Below are 22,319 nucleotides of genomic sequence, written 5' to 3' on the forward strand. Positions count from 1 at the left end.
TCCGCATACTTGGACGATATCATTGTCTTTAGTGATGACTGGGACACACATTTGTCAAAAGTACAAGCCGTCTTAGACTCGATAAAAACTGCTGGGTTAACTGCCAATCCTAAGAAATGTACCTTGGGATTGGAAGAGGCTCGCTATCTGGGATATAGCATAGGGCGAGGAGTCGTAAAGCCACAGACCAATAAAGTGGACGCTATTCAGAATTGGCCACAACCGGTCAACAAAAAACAGGTCGGAGCCTTTTTAGGGATCGTTGGCTATTATAGGCGCTTCATTAAAAATTTTGCCACCATCGCGGCCCCTCTCACAGAGCTTACCAAGGGCTCAAAATCTATCACAATAAAGTGGAACGCAGAAGCAGAGAAGGCCTTTCAGTATTTGAAAACGGTCCTCTGTGACCAACCAGTGTTGGTTGCCCCTGACTTTAAACGGGAGTTTATTGTCCAAACGGACGCCTCTGGTGTCGGCCTCGGTGCAGTGTTGTCACAGGAAGTGAATGGCGAGGAACACCCAGTAAGCTTTCTGAGTAGGAAGCTTACCAGGGCAGAAAAGAATTATAGCGTGGATGAGCGCGAAGCCCTGGCTGTGAAATGGGCCCTATTCACCTTACGCTATTATTTACTAGGTCGCCAATTTAGGCTAGTAACGGACCATTCACCCCTAACATGGATGTCCCGCGCAAAAGAGGGCAATGCGAGGGTGACACGCTGGTTCTTGGCATTACAACCTTTTAACTTTTCCGTTGAGCACAGGGCAGGCGCAGCGCACGGGAATGCAGATGCGTTATCCAGAACACACTGCTTAGTGACTCATCGTGTCCGACCCTACAGGCTCGAACAAAGGAAGGGGGTATGTGAGGTGCCAAGGGGAGAAGTACTAGAAAACAGATATGTTTCTCCCCGTTTCATTTCATATGTATCACGGTATTGATTGTGAAGCTGTTTATTTCTCTGTAATCCGGTCCTGGTTTCTTTAGTGATCAGCCTGAAAGCTCTGGTGCTTCCCTTCCACACATACGATCCAGCTTTTGCTTCAGCTGATATAATCAAGGAACTGCTGGGATCTCAGTCTCTCATCTGCTGGTCTGGGAGCTGACACAGTAAGGTTGCACAAACTTCTTTCTTGTTGTATAGGTTTATTTTGCAGTTAGTATCTTGTTGTTAGTTAGTAGCCAGACGGCCTTAGACATTTTATTTCATGTTTGGCACGTGTAACATTGTACGGCAAATGTGTACAATAAATACACCTGACACATACCTGTGTGGAACTCGCTAGCCTGCTATTGTTCGTTGTGACTCCATAGCCACCTGCTTGGGCCAAAGCAGAGATCCCTGATGAGCTATATTCCCACAAACTGAAAACATGTCTTATATTCTAGGTTCTTGCCTTGCACAGGCGTGTACTACGGAGGACAGAGAATGAACTTCAATCCAATATTGCGGCCAGCAATGTTATGGCTGGCAATCAGGCAACACAGCGTGCAGTAATCAGCGCACATACAGAGATCTGGCAATAACCAAAAACAATAGGACGAGCTCTGAGACGTGGAATCTCTGTAGACTGCAGTACCTGATCTATCCTCACACAACTATAAGCAGCAGTGGATTGCGCCTATCAACTACCTATGCAACTCGGCACTGCCTGAGGAGCTGACTAGCCTGAAGATAGAAATACAAGCCTGACTTACCTCAGAGAAATACCCCAAAGGAATAGGCAGCCCCCCACATATAATGACTGTTAGCAAGATGAAAAGACAAACGTAGGAATGAAATAGATTCAGCAAAGTGAGGCCCGATATTCTAGACAGAGCGAGGATAGCAAAGAGAACTATGCAGTCTACAAAAAACCCTAAAACGAAAACCACGCAAAGGGGCAAAAAGACCCACCGTGCCGAACTAACAGCACGGCGGTGCACCCCTTTGCTTCTCAGAGCTTCCAGCAAAAGTTAATAGCAAGCTGGACAGAAAAAACAGAAAACAAACTAGAAGCACTTATCTAGCAGAGCAGCAGGCCCAAGGAAAGATGCAGTAGCTCAGATCCAACACTGGAACATTGACAAGGAGCAAGGAAGACAGACTCAGGTGGAGCTAAATAGCAAGGCAGCCAACGAGCTCACCAAAACACCTGAGGGAGGAAGCCCAGAGACTGCAATACCACTTGTGACCACAGAAGTGAACTCGGCCACAGAATTCACAACAGTACCCCCCCCTTGAGGAGGGGTCACCGAACCCTCACCAGAACCCCCAGGCTGACCAGGATGAGCCACATGAAAGGCACGAACAAGATCTGGGGCATGGACATCAGAGGCAAAAACCCAGGAATTATCTTCCTGAGCATAACCCTTCCATTTGACCAAATACTGGAGTTTCCGTCTAGAGACACGAGAATCCAAAATCTTCTCCACAATATACTCCAATTCCCCCTCCACCAAAACAGGGGCAGGAGGCTCCACAGATGGAACCATAGGTGCCACGTATCTCCTCAACAACGACCTATGGAATACATTATGTATGGAAAAGGAGTCTGGGAGGGTCAGACGAAAAGACACCGGATTGAGAATCTCAGAAATCCTATACGGACCAATAAAACGAGGTTTAAATTTAGGAGAGGAAACCTTCATAGGAATATGACGAGAAGATAACCAAACCAGATCCCCAACACGAAGTCGGGGTCCCACACGGCGTCTGCGATTAGCGAAAAGCTGAGCCTTCTCCTGGGACAAGGTCAAATTGTCCACTACCTGAGTCCAGATCTGCTGCAACCTGTCCACCACATAATCCACACCAGGACAGTCCGAAGACTCAACCTGTCCTGAAGAGAAACGAGGATGGAACCCAGAATTGCAGAAAAATGGAGAGACCAAGGTAGCCGAGCTGGCCCGATTATTAAGGGCGAACTCAGCCAACGGCAAAAATGACACCCAATCATCCTGGTCAGCGGAAACAAAACATCTCAGATATGTTTCCAAGGTCTGATTGGTTCGTTCGGTCTGGCCATTAGTCTGAGGATGGAAGGCCGAGGAAAAAGATAGGTCAATGCCCATCCTACCACAAAAGGCTCGCCAGAACCTCGAGACAAACTGGGAACCTCTGTCAGAAACAATATTCTCAGGAATGCCATGTAAACGAACCACATGCTGGAAGAACAAAGGCACCAAATCAGAGGAGGAAGGCAATTTAACCAAGGGCACCAGATGGACCATTTTAGAAAAGCGATCACAGACCACCCAAATGACCGACATTTTTTGAGAAACGGGAAGGTCAGAAATGAAATCCATCGAAATATGTGTCCAAGGCCTCTTCGGGACCGGCAAGGGCAAAAGCAACCCACTGGCACGTGAACAGCAGGGCTTAGCCCTAGCACAAATTCCACAGGACTGCACAAAAGCACGCACATCCCGTGACAGAGATGGCCACCAGAAGGATCTAGCAACCAACTCCCTGGTACCAAAGATTCCTGGATGACCGGCCAGCACCGAACAATGAAGTTCAGAGATAACTTTACTAGTCCACCTATCAGGGACGAACAGTTTCTCGGCCGGACAACGATCAGGTTTATTAGCCTGAAATTTCTGCAACACTCTCCGCAAATCAGGGGAGATGGCAGACACAATGACTCCTTCCTTGAGGATACTCGCCGGCTCAGATAACCCCGGAGAGTCGGGCACAAAACTCCTAGACAGAGCATCCGCCTTCACATTTTTAGAGCCCGGAAGGTATGAAATCACAAAATCAAAACGAGCAAAAAATAACGACCAACGGGCCTGTCTAGGATTCAAGCGCTTGGCAGACTCAAGATAAGTAAGGTTCTTATGATCAGTCAAAACCACCACGCGATGCTTAGCACCCTCAAGCCAATGACGCCACTCCTCGAATGCCCACTTCATGGCCAGCAACTCTCGGTTGCCCACATCATAATTACGCTCAGCAGCAGAAAATTTCCTGGAAAAGAAAGCACATGGTTTGAACACTGAGCAACCAGAACCTCTCTGTGACAAAACCGCCCCTGCACCAATCTCAGAAGCATCAACCTCGACCTGGAACGGAAGAGAAACATCAGGTTGACACAACACAGGGGCACAGCAAAAACGACGCTTCAACTCCTGAAAAGCTTCCACGGCAGCAGAAGACCAATTAACCAAATCAGCACCCTTCTTGGTCAAATCGGTCAATGGTCTGGCAATGCTAGAAAAATTACAGATGAAGCGACGATAAAAATTAGCAAAGCCCAGGAATTTCTGCAGACTTTTTAGAGATGTCGGCTGAGTCCAATCCTGGATGGCCTGAACCTTAACCGGATCCATCTCGATAGTAGAAGGGGAAAAGATGAACCCCAAAAATGAAACTTTCTGCACACCGAAGAGACACTTTGATCCCTTCACGAACAAGGAATTAGCACGCAGTACCTGGAAAACCATTCTGACTTGCTTCACATGAGACTCCCAATCATCTGAGAAGATCAAAATGTCATCCAAGTAAACAATCAAGAATTTATCCAGATACTCACGGAAAATGTCATGCATAAAAGACTGAAAAACAGATGGAGCATTGGCAAGTCCGAACGGCATCACCAGATACTCAAAATGACCCTCGGGCGTATTAAATGCCGTTTTCCATTCATCTCCCTGCCTGATTCTCACCAGATTATACGCACCACGAAGATCAATCTTAGTAAACCAACTAGCCCCCTTAATCCGAGCAAACATGTCAGAAATCAATGGCAAGGGATACTGAAACTTAACAGTGATCTTATTAAGAAGGCGGTAATCAATACACGGTCTTAGCGAACCATCCTTCTTGGCTACAAAAAAGAACCCTGCTCCCAATGGTGACGACGATGGGCGAATATGTCCCTTCTCCAGGGACTCCTTCACATAACTGCGCATAGCGGTGTGTTCAGGTACGGACAAATTAAATAAACGACCCTTAGGGAATTTACTACCAGGAATCAAATCGATAGCACAATCACAATTCCTATGCGGAGGTAGGGCATCAGACTTGGACTCTTCAAATACATCCTGAAAGTCCGACAAGAACTCTGGGATGTCAGAAGGAATGGATGACGAAATAGACAAAAATGGAACATCACCATGTACTCCCTGACAACCCCAGCTGGTTACCGACATAGAGTTCCAATCCAATACTGGATTATGGGTTTGTAGCCATGGCAACCCCAACACGACCACATCATGCAAATTATGCAGTACCAAAAAGCGAATAACTTCCTGATGTGCAGGAGCCATGCACATGGTCAGCTGGGCCCAGTACTGAGGCTTATTCTTGGCCAAAGGTGTAGCATCAATTCCTCTCAACGGAATAGGACACCGCAAAGGCTCCAAGAAAAATCCACAACGTTTAGCATAATCCAAATCCATCAGATTCAGGGCAGCGCCTGAATCCACAAACGCCATGACAGAATATGATGACAAAGAGTACATTAAGGTAATGGACAAAAGGAATTTGGACTGTACAGTACCAATAACGGCAGAGCTATCGAACCGCCTAGTGCGTTTAGGACAATTAGAAATAGCATGAGTAGAATCACCACAATAAAAACACAGTCTGTTCAGACGTCTGTGTTCGTGCCGTTCTACTTTAGTCATAGTCCTGTCGCACTGCATAGGCTCAGGCTTACTCTCAGACAATACCGCCAGATGGTGCACAGATTTACGCTCGCGCAAGCGACGACCGATCTGAATGGCCAAGGACATAGACTCATTCAAACCAGCAGGCATAGGAAATCCCACCATTACATCCTTAAGAGCTTCAGAGAGACCCTTTCTGAACAAAGCCGCTAGTGCAGATTCATTCCACAGAGTGAGTACTGACCATTTCCTAAATTTCTGACAATATACTTCTACATCATCCTGACCCTGGCATAAAGCCAGCAGATTTTTCTCAGCTTGATCCACTGAATTAGGCTCATCGTAAAGCAATCCCAGCGCCTGGAAAAATGCATCAACATTACTCAATGCAGAATCTCCTGGTGCAAGAGAAAACGCCCAGTCCTGTGGGTCGCCGCGCAAAAAAGAAATAATAATCAAAACCTGTTGAATAGGATTACCAGAAGAATGAGGTTTCAAGGCCAAAAATAGCTTACAATTATTTCTGAAGCTCAGGAACTTAGTTCTGTCACCAAAAAACAAATCAGGAATCGGAATTCTTGGTTCTAGCATCGATTTCTGATCAATAGTATCTTGAATCTTTTGTACATTTACAACGAGATTATCCATTGAGGAGCACAGAGCCTGAATATCCATGTCCACAGCTGTGTCCTGAAGCACTCTAATGTCTAGGGGAAAAAAAAGACTGAAGACAGAGCTAAGAAAAAAAAATGATGTCAGGATTTCTTTTTTCCCTCTATTGGAAATCATTGGAGGGCTCCTTGTACTGTTATGGCTGGCAATCAGGCAACACAGCGTGCAGTAATCAGCGCACATACAGAGATCTGGCAATAACCAAAAACAATAGGACGAGCTCTGAGACGTGGAATCTCTGTAGACTGCAGTACCTGATCTATCCTCACACAACTATAAGCAGCAGTGGATTGCGCCTATCACTACCTATGCAACTCGGCACTGCCTGAGGAGCTGACTAGCCTGAAGATAGAAATACAAGCCTGACTTACCTCAGAGAAATACCCCAAAGGAATAGGCAGCCCCCCACATATAATGACTGTTAGCAAGATGAAAAGACAAACGTAGGAACGAAATAGATTCAGCAAAGTGAGGCCCGATATTCTAGACAGAGCGAGGATAGCAAAGAGAACTATGCAGTCTACAAAAAACCCTAAAACGAAAACCACGCAAAGGGGCAAAAAGACCCACCGTGCCGAACTAACAGCACGGCGGTGCACCCCTTTGCTTCTCAGAGCTTCCAGCAAAAGTTAATAGCAAGCTGGACAGAAAAAACAGAAAACAAACTAGAAGCACTTATCTAGCAGAGCAGCAGGCCCAAGGAAAGATGCAGTAGCTCAGATCCAACACTGGAACATTGACAAGGAGCAAGGAAGACAGACTCAGGTGGAGCTAAATAGCAAGGCAGCCAACGAGCTCACCAAAACACCTGAGGGAGGAAGCCCAGAGACTGCAATACCACTTGTGACCACAGAAGTGAACTCGGCCACAGAATTCACAACACAGCAAGCAGCCAGAGGGTAAGGAAAGGGTGAATCAAACACCTGAAAACTCCGCCCATATGACTCAAAACCAGTCCCGCCAAATTCAGGTGACAGGTTCCCTTTAACTGATAGCTGAGCCTATGTGAAGAATTTTGTTCTAAAGGGACAATCCCTTAAGGGTAAGGCCAGGATCAAACTTAGTAACCAATGTTATTTATATGCACTATTGCTTTTACTTATTTACGCACAGCCTGGCATTTAGTTATTTTGTTTCTGTCTTGGGTTTTGTCTGTTTTTCAGCCAGTGTGAACATGCTCCTATTTTGCATGAATTCCAACTTGATTCCGATGCGAAAGCATCAGATGCAATATGCTAATGACCCTCAGCTCCAGCTCAGCTGTGAGAGCCATCTGAGTGTCATGCTATTGTGCTCCGATTTTCTCACATGAGACCATAGCAGCACAGATGCGGAAGAGACGGAAAAGTGATTCCTCCATTTCCCCCATTGCCAATCTCATCGTATATGGGACTGCACTCGGATTATATCCAAGTGCAGTCTGATGTTTGACACGCACCTACAGACTTGTATGGGTGCGAATGAGTTGAGTCTCGCTGACAATCGCAGTACGCTACCGAATCGGCATGAGAAAATAATGGCAGAGCTGAGCTGCCCCATAGAATAACACTGGGTACTATCACATAGCACTCGGCCGTGTTATACACTCGTGTGACCCCGGCCTTCAAAGTCTGAAAAATGTGAGTGTTAACAACCTCTGGACATTGTGGCACAGTGTGTTGGCGGTACACCCACACAAATAAATAAAACTAACAAGCACTTGGCTTTTTCTGGCTGGTGCCTCTTCTCAAATGAATCGACATAGATCAATAAGGAAACTTTCAGAAACTTTTATCTGTGAGCTGTAGTCAGATGCATTAGGAAAGACATTGATTTGCACGTGAGATTCGTGTGATGGCCTGAAATAATTATAAGCATCTATGTTGTGAGATGAAGTATTGACTGCAAGACTGAACCAAATGTCACACAGTACAGGAGCAGACGCCAGGGCCCTAGATCCAGATTACAAAGTTGGAAGGCAACTGCTGTTTATCAGATGATATATTGACATGTTGCTCAACCGTGGCTTCATGCTATGCAAAAGCCGATATGACACAGCATGCAGGCGTGCATCTAGATGGTCTCATTTCTACTGTCAGAGCACTAAAGGCAATTTGTAATCACCGCTGCTCCATTTACACATAATACATAAAATGAATATTTGATTTAGGATACAAGGTATGGAAAATGTTTCCCATCTACGTGTGTGGTAGAAGCATTACGACTTACATAAGGCAGAAACAGCAGTCTCTCCATTATTGTACATAGAAGATATTGTACCATATACAAGAATTACGGTAATAAAGGGAAGCTGTCACAAAAATCACTGGTGGTAAGGGCTTAAACTGGCCAAACACTGATGGCTCTCAGATCAAAAGACATAGAAAAACCACAGATGTTGGAATGACATGCCTTAAAAAGCAACTTATCTCCTCGACTAAGGATCTCCAGCTTGTAGCTCTCAAACTGCTTCACCTTACACTATAAATTAAGGTGAGGCACAAGAAAAGAGCTCTACTTAAAATAAAACATATCATATCATACTGTGAAAAAAAAATCTTTTACATTTTAATCTCCTGTTTCCACAGATGAGGCCACAGATTTGGCAAAACTTGTTGGGTCACGTCACCGGGAGAAGCTACGGGAAAAACGCGCGTCGGGGAGCAGGGGAACCATTTTACCACCCGCATTTTCACCACCAGTATTTTTGTTACCCTGGAGTGCTCACTACTACAGCTCCACAATTCAGGTAATATGCTTCTATACCATTCTTAAACATTGCATTGAGTCCTGTTTATCTTTATGTAGTCTAAAGCATTCATTTAGGCATAATTATAAGATGCTTTAGGCACGCTGTCACAGTATTAATTATTTGTACCCAAGTCCAAGCTCTTTATTTGATTACAAGATCTATGTTATTAAATGAGTAGAGTACCGTATTTGCTCTCCATTCTAGTGGTAATATTTTTTGCCTGATTTGGGGCTATTTATATGCATTTGCACTTTATTTTTGGGTAGGTTTTTTCATTGGTTCACCCTCTGTATTCATGTCTTGTGACCTTTCATTTTAATTATTTATTAATAAACTGCATTTTAATTTGATATTTTGGTTCTCTTCATTCAGCCGTTTTTTTAATTACATCTTGGCTACTTGTGGCTCTATTGTTCTGAAGTGCCATTTTTGCAATATATAGGACACTTTTTTATAAAAACTTGTTGGGTGCTATGTTGATCTAGTAGTTTGTATCGATGAATGTTCCAGCAAACATTGTAGGGTTACACATACCCTGAGGATTACCAATCCAGAAATACATGTATCTAAGAATACTTTCACTCCTCTACAAACAATAACATTTTCTGATTCTGCACATACTTATGGATGAAGCTAAAAGATGTAGCAAATGCTAACAAGAAAGGACTTAAAAGGCACTGCTACGATTGTATTTTTCACTAACTTTGATTTTTTCTTTTGTTGGCCATAGCTTCATACGTCTCATTTATTTCGGTATTGGTTTAAGACCAATTATGCTTATTGAAATTTTAAAACATAACTCCCATCATACCCCAATAGCAGCACGATCAACAAATGCTGGGAGTAGTTTTGTAAATGCCGGAGAGTTATAAGTTGGAGACCACTAGCTCCTGTAATAAACATAATTTACTACTTCACTCAAACACACATTCCTATTTGATATGCCATTTATCAAATTTTCTGGGTTACTACCTGCCGCTTGAAAATATGTATTTTCTCAAATACTTTATCTTATTAGTGAAGATGTGTAGTCATTGCGACAGATTGATGGAGTAGAAGATATTTGAGTGACATATGCTGGTGCCAAAGGGGGTGCAATGGCATTTATTCTTCAGTGCTATTGCTGTTTGACATAAATTATTCATGTTTAAGAAAATCTCTTTATTTTTCTAGCCATAGTACAGAAAATATCCAATTAAGTTGACTTCTAATCATCTTAAATATATGTGATATCTTAGAACTTAATTTCTAGGCCTATCGGTAAATCTACCTACCCATCTAAAGTGGGGAAAACAAGTATTTGATACACTGCCAATTTTGCAAGTTTTCCCACCTACAAAGAATGGAGAGGTCTGTAATTTTGTACACTTCTACAGAATAGAAAAATAAAACAAAACAAACAAAAAAAAACAGAAAATCACACTGTATGATTTTTAAATAATTAAACTGCATTTTATTGCATGAAATACCGTATTTTTCTGACTATAAAGTCGCACTTTTTTCCCAAACATTTTTTGGGGAAAATGGGGGTGCGTTTTATAGTCGGAATGTACACTGCTCAAAACAATAAAGGGAACACTTAAGCAACATAATATAACTACAAGTAAATCAAACTTCTGTGAAATCAAACTGTCCACTTAGGAAGCAACACTGTTTGACAATCAATTTCACATGCTGTTGTGCAAATGGAATAGACAACAGATGGAAATTATTGGCAATTATCAAGACACACTCAATGGAGGAGTGGTTCTGCAGGTGGGGACCACAGACCACATCTCAGTACCAATGCTTTCTGGCTGATGATTTGGTCACTTTTGAATGCTTGTTGTGCTTTCACACTACGTGGTAGCATGAGACGGACTCTACAACCCACACAAGTGGCTCAGGTAGTGCAGCTCATCCAGGATAGCACATCAATGCGAGCTGTGACAAGAAGGTTTGCTGTGTGTGTCATCGTAGTGTCCAGAGGCTGGAGGAGCTACCAGGAGACAGGCCAGTACACCAGGAGATGTGGAGGGGGCCATAGGAGGGCAACAACCCAGCAGCAGGACCGCTACCTCTGCCTTTGTGTAAGCAGGAACAGGAGGAGCACTGCCAGAGCCCTGCAAAATGACCTCCAGCAGGCCACAAATGTGCAAGTGTCTGCACAAACGGTTAGAAACCGATTCTATGAGGATAGTCTGAGTGCCCGACGTCCACAGATGGGGGTTGTACTCACAGCCCAACACCGTGCAGGACGATTGCCATTTGCGACAGAACACCAGGATTGGCAAATTCGCCAATGGCGCCCTGTGCTCTTCACAGATGAAAGCAGGTTCACACTGAGCATATGTGACAGATGTGACAGAGTCTGGAGACACCGTGGAGAGCAATCTGCCGCCTGCAACATCCCTCAGTATGACCGGTTTGACAGTGGGTCAGTAATGGTGTGGGGTGGCATTTCTTTAGAGGGCCGCACAGCCCTCCATGTGCTCGCCAAAGGTAGTCTGACTGCCATTAGGTACCAGGATGAGATCCTCAGACCCCTTGTGAGGCCATATGTTGGTGCGGTTGGCCCTGTGTTCCTCCTAATGCAGGACAATGCCAGACCTCATGTGGCTGGAGTGTGTCAGCAGTTCCTGCAAGATGAAGGCATTGAAGCTATGGACTGGCCCACCCGTTCCTCAGACCTGAATCCGATTGAACACATCCACCAACATCACGTTTCACCACAGACTGTCCAGGAGTTGTCGGATGCTTTAGTCCAGATCTGGAAAGAAATCCCTCAGGAGACCACCCTTCGCCTCATCAGGAGCTTGCCCAGGCACTGTAGAGAGGTCATACAGGCACATGGAGACAACACACACACAACTGAACATCATTTCCTTGTCTTTAGGCATTTCCACTGACGTTGGATCAGCTGGAAATTTGATTTTCCACTTTGATTTTGAGTATCATTCCAAATCCAAACCTCCATGGGATATTAATTTTGATTTACATTAATCATTTTTATGTTTTATTGTTCTCAAAGCATTCCACTATGTAATGAATAAATAAATAAAGATTTGCAACTGAAATATTTAATTCAGTGATATCTAGGATGTGGTATTTTAGTGTTCCCTTTATTTTTTTGAGCAGTGTATTTTTTTTGTGTGTGTGTGTGTGTGTTTTTTTTATTACTGGGTCAGTAATGAGTGTGGCTGACAAATACATCTCGATTACTAATCCCAGGGCTTGAAGCCAGCTGTAATTTTTGACAAATCACAGCTGACATTAACTTCACCTACCATTACCCTGATTGCCAACACACCAGGGCAATCGGGAAGAGCTGGGCAAAGCGTCTGTATTGGCACATCTAATGTGATGTACCACCTTTGGGGCGGCTGTGGGTTTTTATTTTTAGGCTTGGTAAGTCCCAATAACCATGGACCTTCCCAGCCTGGTATCAGCTCAAGGCTGTCTGCTTTACCTTTGCTGGTCATCAAAAATTGGCGGTACCTCGCATTGTTTTTTTAAATCATTTATTTATTAGGTTAACTAAGGATAAAAACCCTTAGCGCTACATGAAATGTTATATGTAGGAGGCTTGTAAAATTATCTAAAGGACATCTATCTTATTCTATATATTATTTATCTAATATCTTTCTATCATCTATCTATATCTTTATGTAATATTGCTTCATTACTTTGATAACTAGCTTTAAGTTACGTAGCGCATTACAGTATGTAAAAGATTATGTTAAATACGGATTGCATATGCATGTCGTCATATGCATGCTAGGCAAGAAAAAATCTGCACACTCGCATGACATACGAAGTGTCATATGCAGAACACTCACATTACACTCGTCATACTTTTCTGGATCAACATTGGAGCAATTTTTTTACGCAGATGTGAGCGATGCCAAAGGCTTTATTTGAACATCAGTATTTTTGATCAGTGTTTCATCAGTCAATTCTGTCTATCATTTATAGATTTTCTCTGTAAATTCCACTTCTGGTTTTGGCATACAAACACTGATAAAATACTGATCAAAAATACTGATATGTGAATAGAACGTTGTTAACCCCTAACAGCATCATATGGGTGGTGTTAATATGCTGGGGTAATACATTTGTGAGGTGCTGATATCTTGTCATGGCAACTGAGGGCCTGCAAAAGGCCCCCATGACTGCCATCTTAGTACTCTTCTGAAGCCCAGCCACAGGTCATACTTCATGGGAGACCTTGTTTTTCACTATATATTGCAATACTAAAGTATTGCGGTATATAGAATAAGCAATCAATGAAAAAAAGTGTTTAAAATATTACAATAATTAAAAAAGGTATTGCCACACTTCTCCCAAAACTACAATAGTGTTCAAAATGCTGTATGTGCCAAAAGATGATGCTATTGGAAATACCAGCTCGCCAACTAAAAAACAAGTCCATATACAGAAAAAAGTTTTTTTTCACCACTTAAATAATAAAATAAATCTATAAGTACCATATTCTCCTTTTCTAAAATAATAACAGCTACATTAACCTCCAGTGAGAGGGCTGTTCCCACAGTGTTGGCACCGGTTCTCCTGGGGCTCCTGTAACATTATAATGTCACGCAGGCCCTTCAACCAATAACCAGCTGCTTCAGTCTTCCCTCCTTGGAACAAATCAGATATCTGGAGGAAGTGAGAGAGTAGCAATGGCTCTCATTTCTTCTGGATGTCAATTATGTCTAAAGGAGTTGAGAGTAAAGTGGCCGCTAATTGGATGCAGGGCTCGCGTGACATAATAAAGTCATGTGAGCCCCGGGAGAGTCAGTGCCAACACTGTTGGAATTGCGCACACACTGGAGGTTAGTATAGCTGTTATTATTTTATAAAAGGGAAATATAGGGATTAGGGAGATGTTGTCCGAGTAGTGGACAACGCCTTTAATGGGGTCATTCAAAATGACAAATCATCCCACAAAACACAAGCCCTCACATGGCTATGTCAGAGGAAAAAGAAAAATGTTATGGTTCTTTGAACAAGTGGAATTACTGTGTCATTAAATACAGACTCCTTATAGTTATCCACAAGCTACCGCATTCCTTCATTTTGACCAGCTTGTTTCCAGTATCTCACAAGTCTCAGTTTGGCCTTTTTACTTGCAGACAAAAAATAAATACGTTTCACAAACCTGACGGCATCCAAGAATCTGTGTGTGGCCTCCGCAATGTGTTCATCTGCTCCCATTTCAGGTCGTTGAGCTCCAACTGACTGTAGCCACACGACTGGAATGGCTCATCAAATGTACAGCTACCTGAAAACAGAATAAGCCGAAAATAATGCATTAGTTTAAGAGATCGCCACTTACAGGGAAACGTACTTCACATAGACCACACAAGTGGTGCATAGCAATTGTACGCTCAGCCATTCACAGACCATTTTAGGTTCCAGGCACAGAAAATGGCCATGTACCTCGCTAATGGATTTTAAGAGTACAAATTATTTTGACAGTAAGATTGGCTACATATTTTAAACACTTTTCTGCATTTATAGTATGTAACACATAGATAAATGTGTATTCCATTTACTTACATTAGAATTTCTTCTACAAGCATTTAGAGGCTTTTACTATTGAAAGGTTTCAGAAAAAAATATATTCAGGTACTCTGGTCTGCACTCACAATTCATCTCCCTCTGCTTATCCTTCCCTGTTTGTCTATGCTCCCTGTTTTACATTAATATGGCTTTGAGGATCTTTTTTTTTCCAATTAATGAAGATGACTGGCCAAGTGTAAAAAAACAACAAACTAAAATACGATATAAAAACTCCTGAAAAGGATCGCTGTGCAGGTCCTAACCACCAATTAAAGGGAATCTGTCAGAAGTTTTTTGCTACGTAAACTGAGGGCAGCATGAGGTAGGGGCTCAGACACATATTTTAGGGAGAGACAGCCGCGATGGCTGCCAGCTGAACAATCATCCTACAAACATGTCATGTATATGGCCGGCGCAAGACTCTGTCCATTCCTGCCTTTCTTCATTGTACTGCTCATCAGGAGTGATGCATCTCTGACACGCAGGGCCCCAATGCTGACTGTTACGAGGTCTGTGTGGCTTCCATCATTGTGTCCGGCATTTTACCATAATGCACCATGCGTCACTATTTTGTCTTAAATTTTTGTCTGGATCTGTGGCATAGGCTCTAAGCAGACAGATGTGAACACAACCCAAGCTTCACAATTCCCTCAATGGTAACTTCTCTGGTTAAGAAAGTTAATAGCTTTGCAGAATTATTGCCAACATTTGCTCATTGGGGACAGCAGATCGAGATAACTATAGAGAACTTTCTTCCTTTAATTTAGAGTAGATAGTAAAAAAAAAATTGATTTTGTTTCCTGAGCAGATGGGTTGGACATGCTTTCTTTTTAAATAAATGATAAACCTGCTCTGAAATGCTACGATTATAACTGTAAATTGAATTAAAACTGTCTCAACTCTGGAAAATAGCTTTACACTACACTAACCAAATAATGGCGGCTAAGGACGAGTAGACGCGTAATGGAGGCACATTAAAAGATGTGTACGCTAAGATTGTTATTTTGTCTGTTTTTCCAGGTAGTTTGATCTTTGGGGGAGTACTATAAACTTCACAATAAATTGTTAGCAGTTCTGTTATGTAATATGGGGACCCTACTTGGGTTATATTAGGGCTCTTATTATATCAAGGGTTATGTGACAGATATTTATTCCCTGCTATTTATATAGCGCTGGCATAGTCTGTAGATTATATCTCTATCATTAGTTTTTGTACATTATGTCTTTAGAAGAAAAGAGGAATTCATGCAAAGCAAGGTGGAAGACAATGCACACCATATGGAAAATGTGGAACTCTTTGTTACCGTATTTTATGCCGCACCCGTCTTTTTTTTTTTTTTTTAAAGTAGGGGCAGCTTAGTGTTGAGTTTAAGCCTCCGGTGGGGCAACAGATTTACTCAAAATTACAGAATAAATTGATATGAATTCTAGGAAAAAAATCCACACCAGACCGTAGCTGGTGAAAACAATATAAACAGCCTGAGATGTACGATGTTATTATGAAGCATGCTTTTCTTAACAAATGGGTTGCATGTTAATTCATGTTACTATTTAAAGAGGTTATCCTGTTTCAAATATTTCTACTCCACAACCCAAGAGATGAAGAAAAACAGACCATGATCAAGTGCTGTCTCTCACCGCTGTCCTGGTCTTTGTTGATCAGATGCACTGGAGACATCACATTGACAGCACTGCAGCCGTTCACTGAGGTCAGTGGCTCTACGTCGATGTGATGCCGTAGATACAGTCAATCAGCAAATAATGGAGAACTAGAGGCAGCGCTGGGCTTGGGGCAAGAGTAAAAGCTCAGATTTATTTTGTGGCACCGAGGCTATGGAGTAATCTTTCCAATGTAACAACCCTTTTAATGCCAGTCTCAGAATGGTCCCCCTATGGGGCTATCAAGTGCTGATGATGTGGCTTAAAGTCTGGGACTTGATAGCATGACACTATAGTACATTTATGAATCTTTTGATAATATTATGTATTATATATGGTGGGACATGCAAAGTCTTTGCAATTTTACATTCAAGAACATTTTTCAAAAATTATTCCAGAATTTCTAGATGCAGTTGTTCACAAATTGGTGAGCCTCTGACCATCTTGGCTTCTGAGAGGCTTTGCCTTTCTAATATGTTCTTGATATAAACTTTCACGTGTCATCTCCTTTTCATTACAACCATTTCCGTTTACAGCCTTTTGTTAACCCTGTCCCAACTTTTTTGACATGTGTTGCTGTTATCAATTTCTAAATGAAATGGAAAAAATGTCTCACTTTTAACTTCTTATCTGTGTTCTATGTTTTGTTGTGCACAAAATTTGGCTATAATAGGCTTTAAGACAGGGGTTGTATTAGTTTAGGAAAAAATGTGCTTCTTTCTCCATCAATGAAACACCCCCCTGCCTACTGAACTCATCATACACTCCGAGAAACAACTCAAATCTGTCTTGGTCAAAGCAGGAAGGTTTGTCAGCACAGTGAGGCGTCAGGTTACATCACCTATTGTACCTTATGGAGAGGGAAGGGGCAGAGGAGACCTGAGGAACAGGGTGACAAAACCAGTAGAGGCAGACAATACAGTCAGATCAATGGTGCTAAATAATGTCCTCCATGCTGCTACTTCTGAACATACATTAGACAGTGAAAGAAGCAGGTCTGTGTGTGCTGGATATAAAATACATTATAGCACCTAGTCTGCAGCCCCTGGTTCACAAAGACTGAAAATTAGAGATAGATTCTGCAAAGGGTAAAACTTGCGAAAATGTAGGATACAAGTCGTATAATAGAAAAGTTATTTCTCTGGGGCACACACTGAAAAGTTACCTAAAATGACAGATATGCTTTAGCACAAGCTTTTTTTTTTTCAAAAGTTGTCCTTACATTTGTAGTGTTTTTGTCATTCCTTTCCAATATCTGTACATAGGACATTACAATTATTCTATTCTCCATACAACTCTATCGGTACAGGTACACCACGGGAGATATGTAGAATCATATAATGACAGAGAATGCTTTCTGTCAGCTCACATCGGCACAGAAATGACATGGCACACCACTTTCCAACCTATAAATAAAATATAGAATTGCAATTTTCCAGCAGATGAAGGTTAAGAGAGTCTAAGAAGAGATGAATGCGACCAAAGAAATTTCAAAAGAGCGGTTCACAAGTTGACTGCCGATTTGTGACAAAGCTTCTTGATAACACAAAATGGCAGTGAAAAAGTTTATATGCCTTTAGAAAAAAGTTCAAAGAAACACAGACTGTGATTAAGATGAAACAAGGAAGGATATTTGTGTGCGGAGCGGGGTATGGCATCGGTACATGTCCTACGTGCTGATTCTCGATCAGTTGGCTGAATGCATATCATATTTCCCTGTTGGTGTTTCTGAACATCAAGCTGAATCAATCTATAATTTTATGAGGTCATTGAAATGAAACAGAATTGACATTTTCTTTGCAATGAGAAAACACAAGGAAGCCAAGATTGTGGAATTAATTATGGCTCAGTGAATGTAGCAACTCGCATTATTAATAAATAGTTGAATAACAAGAAGATATTATATGTCCCTTTTGGGAAAATAGAGAAACAATGTGACATGTAAGCATATATATATAGGCACTATTATCTGTAGGACAACAGTCTGTGCTGGTACGAGGCCACTGACCTGTCAGTTCGAGAGGGTACGATGCTGCTACGTAGGAGATAAAGTGAGAGGCCGAGAAACTTCTAGTACAGTGTCGGACTGGGGAGCCAAGGGCCCACCAGTAACCAACTCCAGGGCCCTTGGTTCTCCCACCAACACAAACAGGAAAGTCAGCTACAAATACTCAACATGTGCACATACCCTAAAACTATGCTCACACATGGAGTCAATAAAAAAGTCGTGGCCAAAGCCTTTAACCCCTTCATGACCCAGCCTATTTTGACCTTAATGACCTGGCCGTTTTTTGCAATTCTGACCAGTGTCCCTTTATGAGGTAATAACTCAGGAACGCTTCAACGGATCCTAGCGGTTCTGAGATTGTTTTTTCGTGACATATTGGGCTTCATGTTAGTGGTAAATTTAGGTCAATAAATTCTGCGTTTATTTGTGATAAAAACGGAAATTTGGCGAAAATTTTGAAAATTTCGCAATTTTCACATTTTGAATTTTTATTCTGTTAAACCAGAGAGTTATGTGACACAAAATAGTTAATAAATAACATTTCCCACATGTATACTTTACACCAGCACAATTTTGGAAACAACATTTTTTTTTGCTAGGAAGTTATAAGAGTTAAAATTTGACCAGCGATTTCTCATTTTTACAACGAAATTTACAAAACCATTTTTTTTAGGGACCACCTCACATTTGAAGTCAGTTTGAGGGGTCTATATGGATGAAAATACCCAAAAGTGACACCATTCTAAAAAATGCACCCCTCAAGGTGCTCAAAACCACATTCAAGAAGTTTTTTAACCCTTCAGGTGCTTCACAGCAGCAGAAGCAACATGGAAGGAAAAAATGAACATTTAACTTTTTAGTCACAAAAATTATCTTTTAGCAACATTTTTTTTATTTTCCCAATGGTACAAGGAGAAACTGAACCACGAAAGTTGTTGTCCAATTTGTCCTGAGTACGCTGATACCTCATATGTGGGGGTAAACCAATGTTTGGGCGCACGGCAGGGCTTGGAAGGGAAGGAGCGCCATTTGACTTTTTGAATGAAAAATTGGCTCCACTCTTTAGCGGACACCATGTCACGTTTGGAGAGCCCCCCGTGTGCCTAAAAATTGGAGCTCCCCCACACGTGACCCCATTTTGGAAACTAGACGCCCCAAGGAACTTATCTAGATGCATAGTGAGAACTTTGAACCCCCGGGGGCTTCACAAATTGATCCGTAAAAATGAAAAAGTACTTTTTTTTCACAAAAAAATTCTTTTAGCCTCAATTTTTTTCATTTTCACATGGGCAACAGGATAAAATGGATCCTAAAATTTGTTGGGCAATTTCTCATGAGTACACCGATACCTCACATGTGGAGGTAAACCACTGTTTGGGCACATGGTAAGGTTCGGAAGGGAAGGAGCGCCATTTGACTCTTTGAATGAAAAATTATCTCCATCGTTAGCGGACACCATGTCGTGTTTGGAGAGCCCCCGTGTGCCTAAACATTGGAGCTCCCCCACAAATGACCCCATTTTGGAAACTAGACCCCCCAAGGAACTTATCTAGATGCATATTGAGCACTTTAAACCCTCAGGTGCTTCACAAATTGATCTGTAAAAATGAAAAAGTACTTTTTTTTTTCACAAAAAAATTCTTTTCGCCTCAGTTTTTCATTTTCACATGGGCAATAGGATAAAATGAATCCTAAAATTTGTTGGGCAATTTCTCCCGAGTACGCCGATACCTCATATGTGGGGGTAAACCACTGTTTGGGCACACGGCAGGGCTCGGAAGGGAAGGCGCGCCATTTGACTTTTTGAATGGAAAATTAGCTCCAATTGTTAGCGGACACCATGTCGCGTTTAGAGAGCCCCTGTGTGCCTATGCATTGGAGCTCCCCCACAAGTGACCCCATTTTGGAAACTAGACCCCCCAAGGAACTTATCTAGATGCATATTGAGCACTTTAAACCCCCAGGTGCTTCACAGAAGTTTATAATGCAGAGCCATGAAAATAAAAAATAATTTTTCTTTCCTCAAAAATGATTTTTAGCCTGGAATTTCCTATTTTGCCAAGGGTAATAGGAGAAATTGGACCGCAAATGTTGTTGTCCAGTTTGTCCTGAGTACGCTGATACCCCATATGTGGGGGTAAACCACTGTTTGGGCGCACGGCAGGGCTCGGAAGGGAAGGCACGCCAATTGGCTTTTTAAATGGAAAATTAGCTCCAATCATTAGCGGACACCATGTCACGTTTGGAGAGCCCCTGTGTGCCTAAACATTGGAGATCCCCCACATATGACCCCATTTTGGAAACTAGACCCCCAAAGGAACTAATCTAGATGTGTGGTGAGGACTTTGAACTTCCAAGTGCTTCACAGAAGTTTATAACGCAGAGCCATGAAAATAAAATAAAAATTTTATTTTCTCTAAAATGATCTTTTAGCCTGCAATTTATTATTTTCCCAAGGGTAACAGGAGAAATTTGACCCCAAAAGTTGTTGTACAGTTTCTCCTGAGTACGCTGATACCCCATATGTGGGGGTAAACCACAGTTTGGGCACATGTCGGGGCTCGGAAGTCAAGTAGTGACATTTTGAAATGCAGACTTTGATGGAATGCTCTGCGGGCGTTACGTTGCGTTTGCAGAGCCCCTGATGTGGCTAAACAGTAGAAACCCCCCACAAGTGACCCCATTTTAGAAACTAGACCCCGAAAGGAACTTATCTAGATGTGAGGTGAGCACTTTGAACCCCCAAGTGCTTCACAGAAGTTTATAACACAGAGCAGTGAAAATAATAAATACGTTTTCTTTCCTCAAAAATAATCTTTTAGCCCAGAATTTTTTATTTTCCCAAGGGTTACAGGAGAAATTGGACCCCAAAAGTTGTTGTCCAGTTTCTCCTGAGTACGCTGATACCCCATATGTGGGGGTAAACCACTGTTTGGGCACACGTCGGGGCTCAGAAGGGAAGTAGTGACTTTTGAAATGCAGACTTTGATGGAATGGTCTGCGGGCGTCACGTTGCGTTTGCAGAGCCCCTGGTGTGCCTAAACAGTAGAAACCCCCCACAAGTGACCCCATTTTGGAAACTAGACCCCCCAAGGAACTTATCTAGATATGTGGTGAGCACTTTGAACCCCCAAGTGCTTCACAGACGTTTACAACGCAGAGCCGTGAAAATAAAAAATCATTTTTCTTTCCTCAAAAATGATGTTTTAGCAAGCAATTTTTTATTTTCTCAAGGGTAACAGGAGAAATTGGACCCCAGTAATTGTTGCCCAGTTTGTCCTGAGTACGCTGATACCCCATATGTGGGGGTAAACCACTGTTTGGGCACATGTCGGGGCTCGGAAGTCAAGTAGTGACGTTTTGAAATGCAGACTTTGATGGAATGGTCTGCGGGCGTCACGTTGCGTTTGCAGAGCCCCTGGTGTGCCTAAACAGTAGAAACCCCCCACAAGTGACCCCATTTTGGAAACTAGACCCCCCAAGGAACTTATCTAGATATGTGGTGAGCACTTTGAACCCCCAAGTGCTTCACAGACGTTTACAACGCAGAGCCGTGAAAATAAAAAATCATTTTACTTTCCTCAAAAATGATGTTTTAGCAAGCAATTTTTTATTTTCTCAAGGGTAACAGGAGAAATTGGACCCCAGTAATTGTTGCCCAGTTTGTCCTGAGTACACTGATACCCCATATGTGGGGGTAAACCACTGTTTGGGCACACGTCGGGGCTCGGAAGGGAAGGAGCACCATTTGACTTTTTGAATAAAAGATTGGCTGGAATCAATGGTGGCGCCATGTTGCGTTTGGAGACCCCCTGATGTGCCTAAACAGTGGAAACCCCTCAATTCTTACGCCAACACACCCCTAACCCTTATCCCAACTGTAGCCGTAACCCTAACCACAACCCTAACCGCAACACACCCCTAACCACAACCCTAACCCCAACACACCCCTAACCCTAACCACAACCCTAATTCCAACCCAACCCTAACCCTAAGGCTATGTACCCACGTTGCGGATTCGTGTGAGATTTTTCCGCACCATTTTTGAAAAATCCGCGGGTAAAAGGCACTGCGTTTTACCTGCGGATTTCACCTGCGGATTCCTATTGAGG

At 42.5% G+C, this 22,319-nt stretch overlaps 1 protein-coding gene across 9 annotated transcripts in view; it reads right to left on the reverse strand.

The window, feature by feature from the left end:
- The window catches only part of PTPRM (protein tyrosine phosphatase receptor type M), a 1,024,381-nt gene that overhangs the window by 768,575 nt on the left and 233,487 nt on the right, over positions 1-22,319 (reverse strand). For all 9 annotated transcript variants that reach the window (XM_069731071.1, XM_069731069.1, XM_069731074.1 and 6 more), the window contains exon 2: positions 14,137-14,259. In XM_069731071.1, coding sequence (XP_069587172.1) covers positions 14,137-14,259 — 123 coding nt within the window. The remainder of the gene's footprint in view (positions 1-14,136; positions 14,260-22,319) is intronic.

The sequence above is a fragment of the Ranitomeya imitator genome, chromosome 6, assembly GCF_032444005.1.
Source record: "Ranitomeya imitator isolate aRanImi1 chromosome 6, aRanImi1.pri, whole genome shotgun sequence".
Taxonomy (NCBI): domain Eukaryota; kingdom Metazoa; phylum Chordata; class Amphibia; order Anura; family Dendrobatidae; genus Ranitomeya; species Ranitomeya imitator.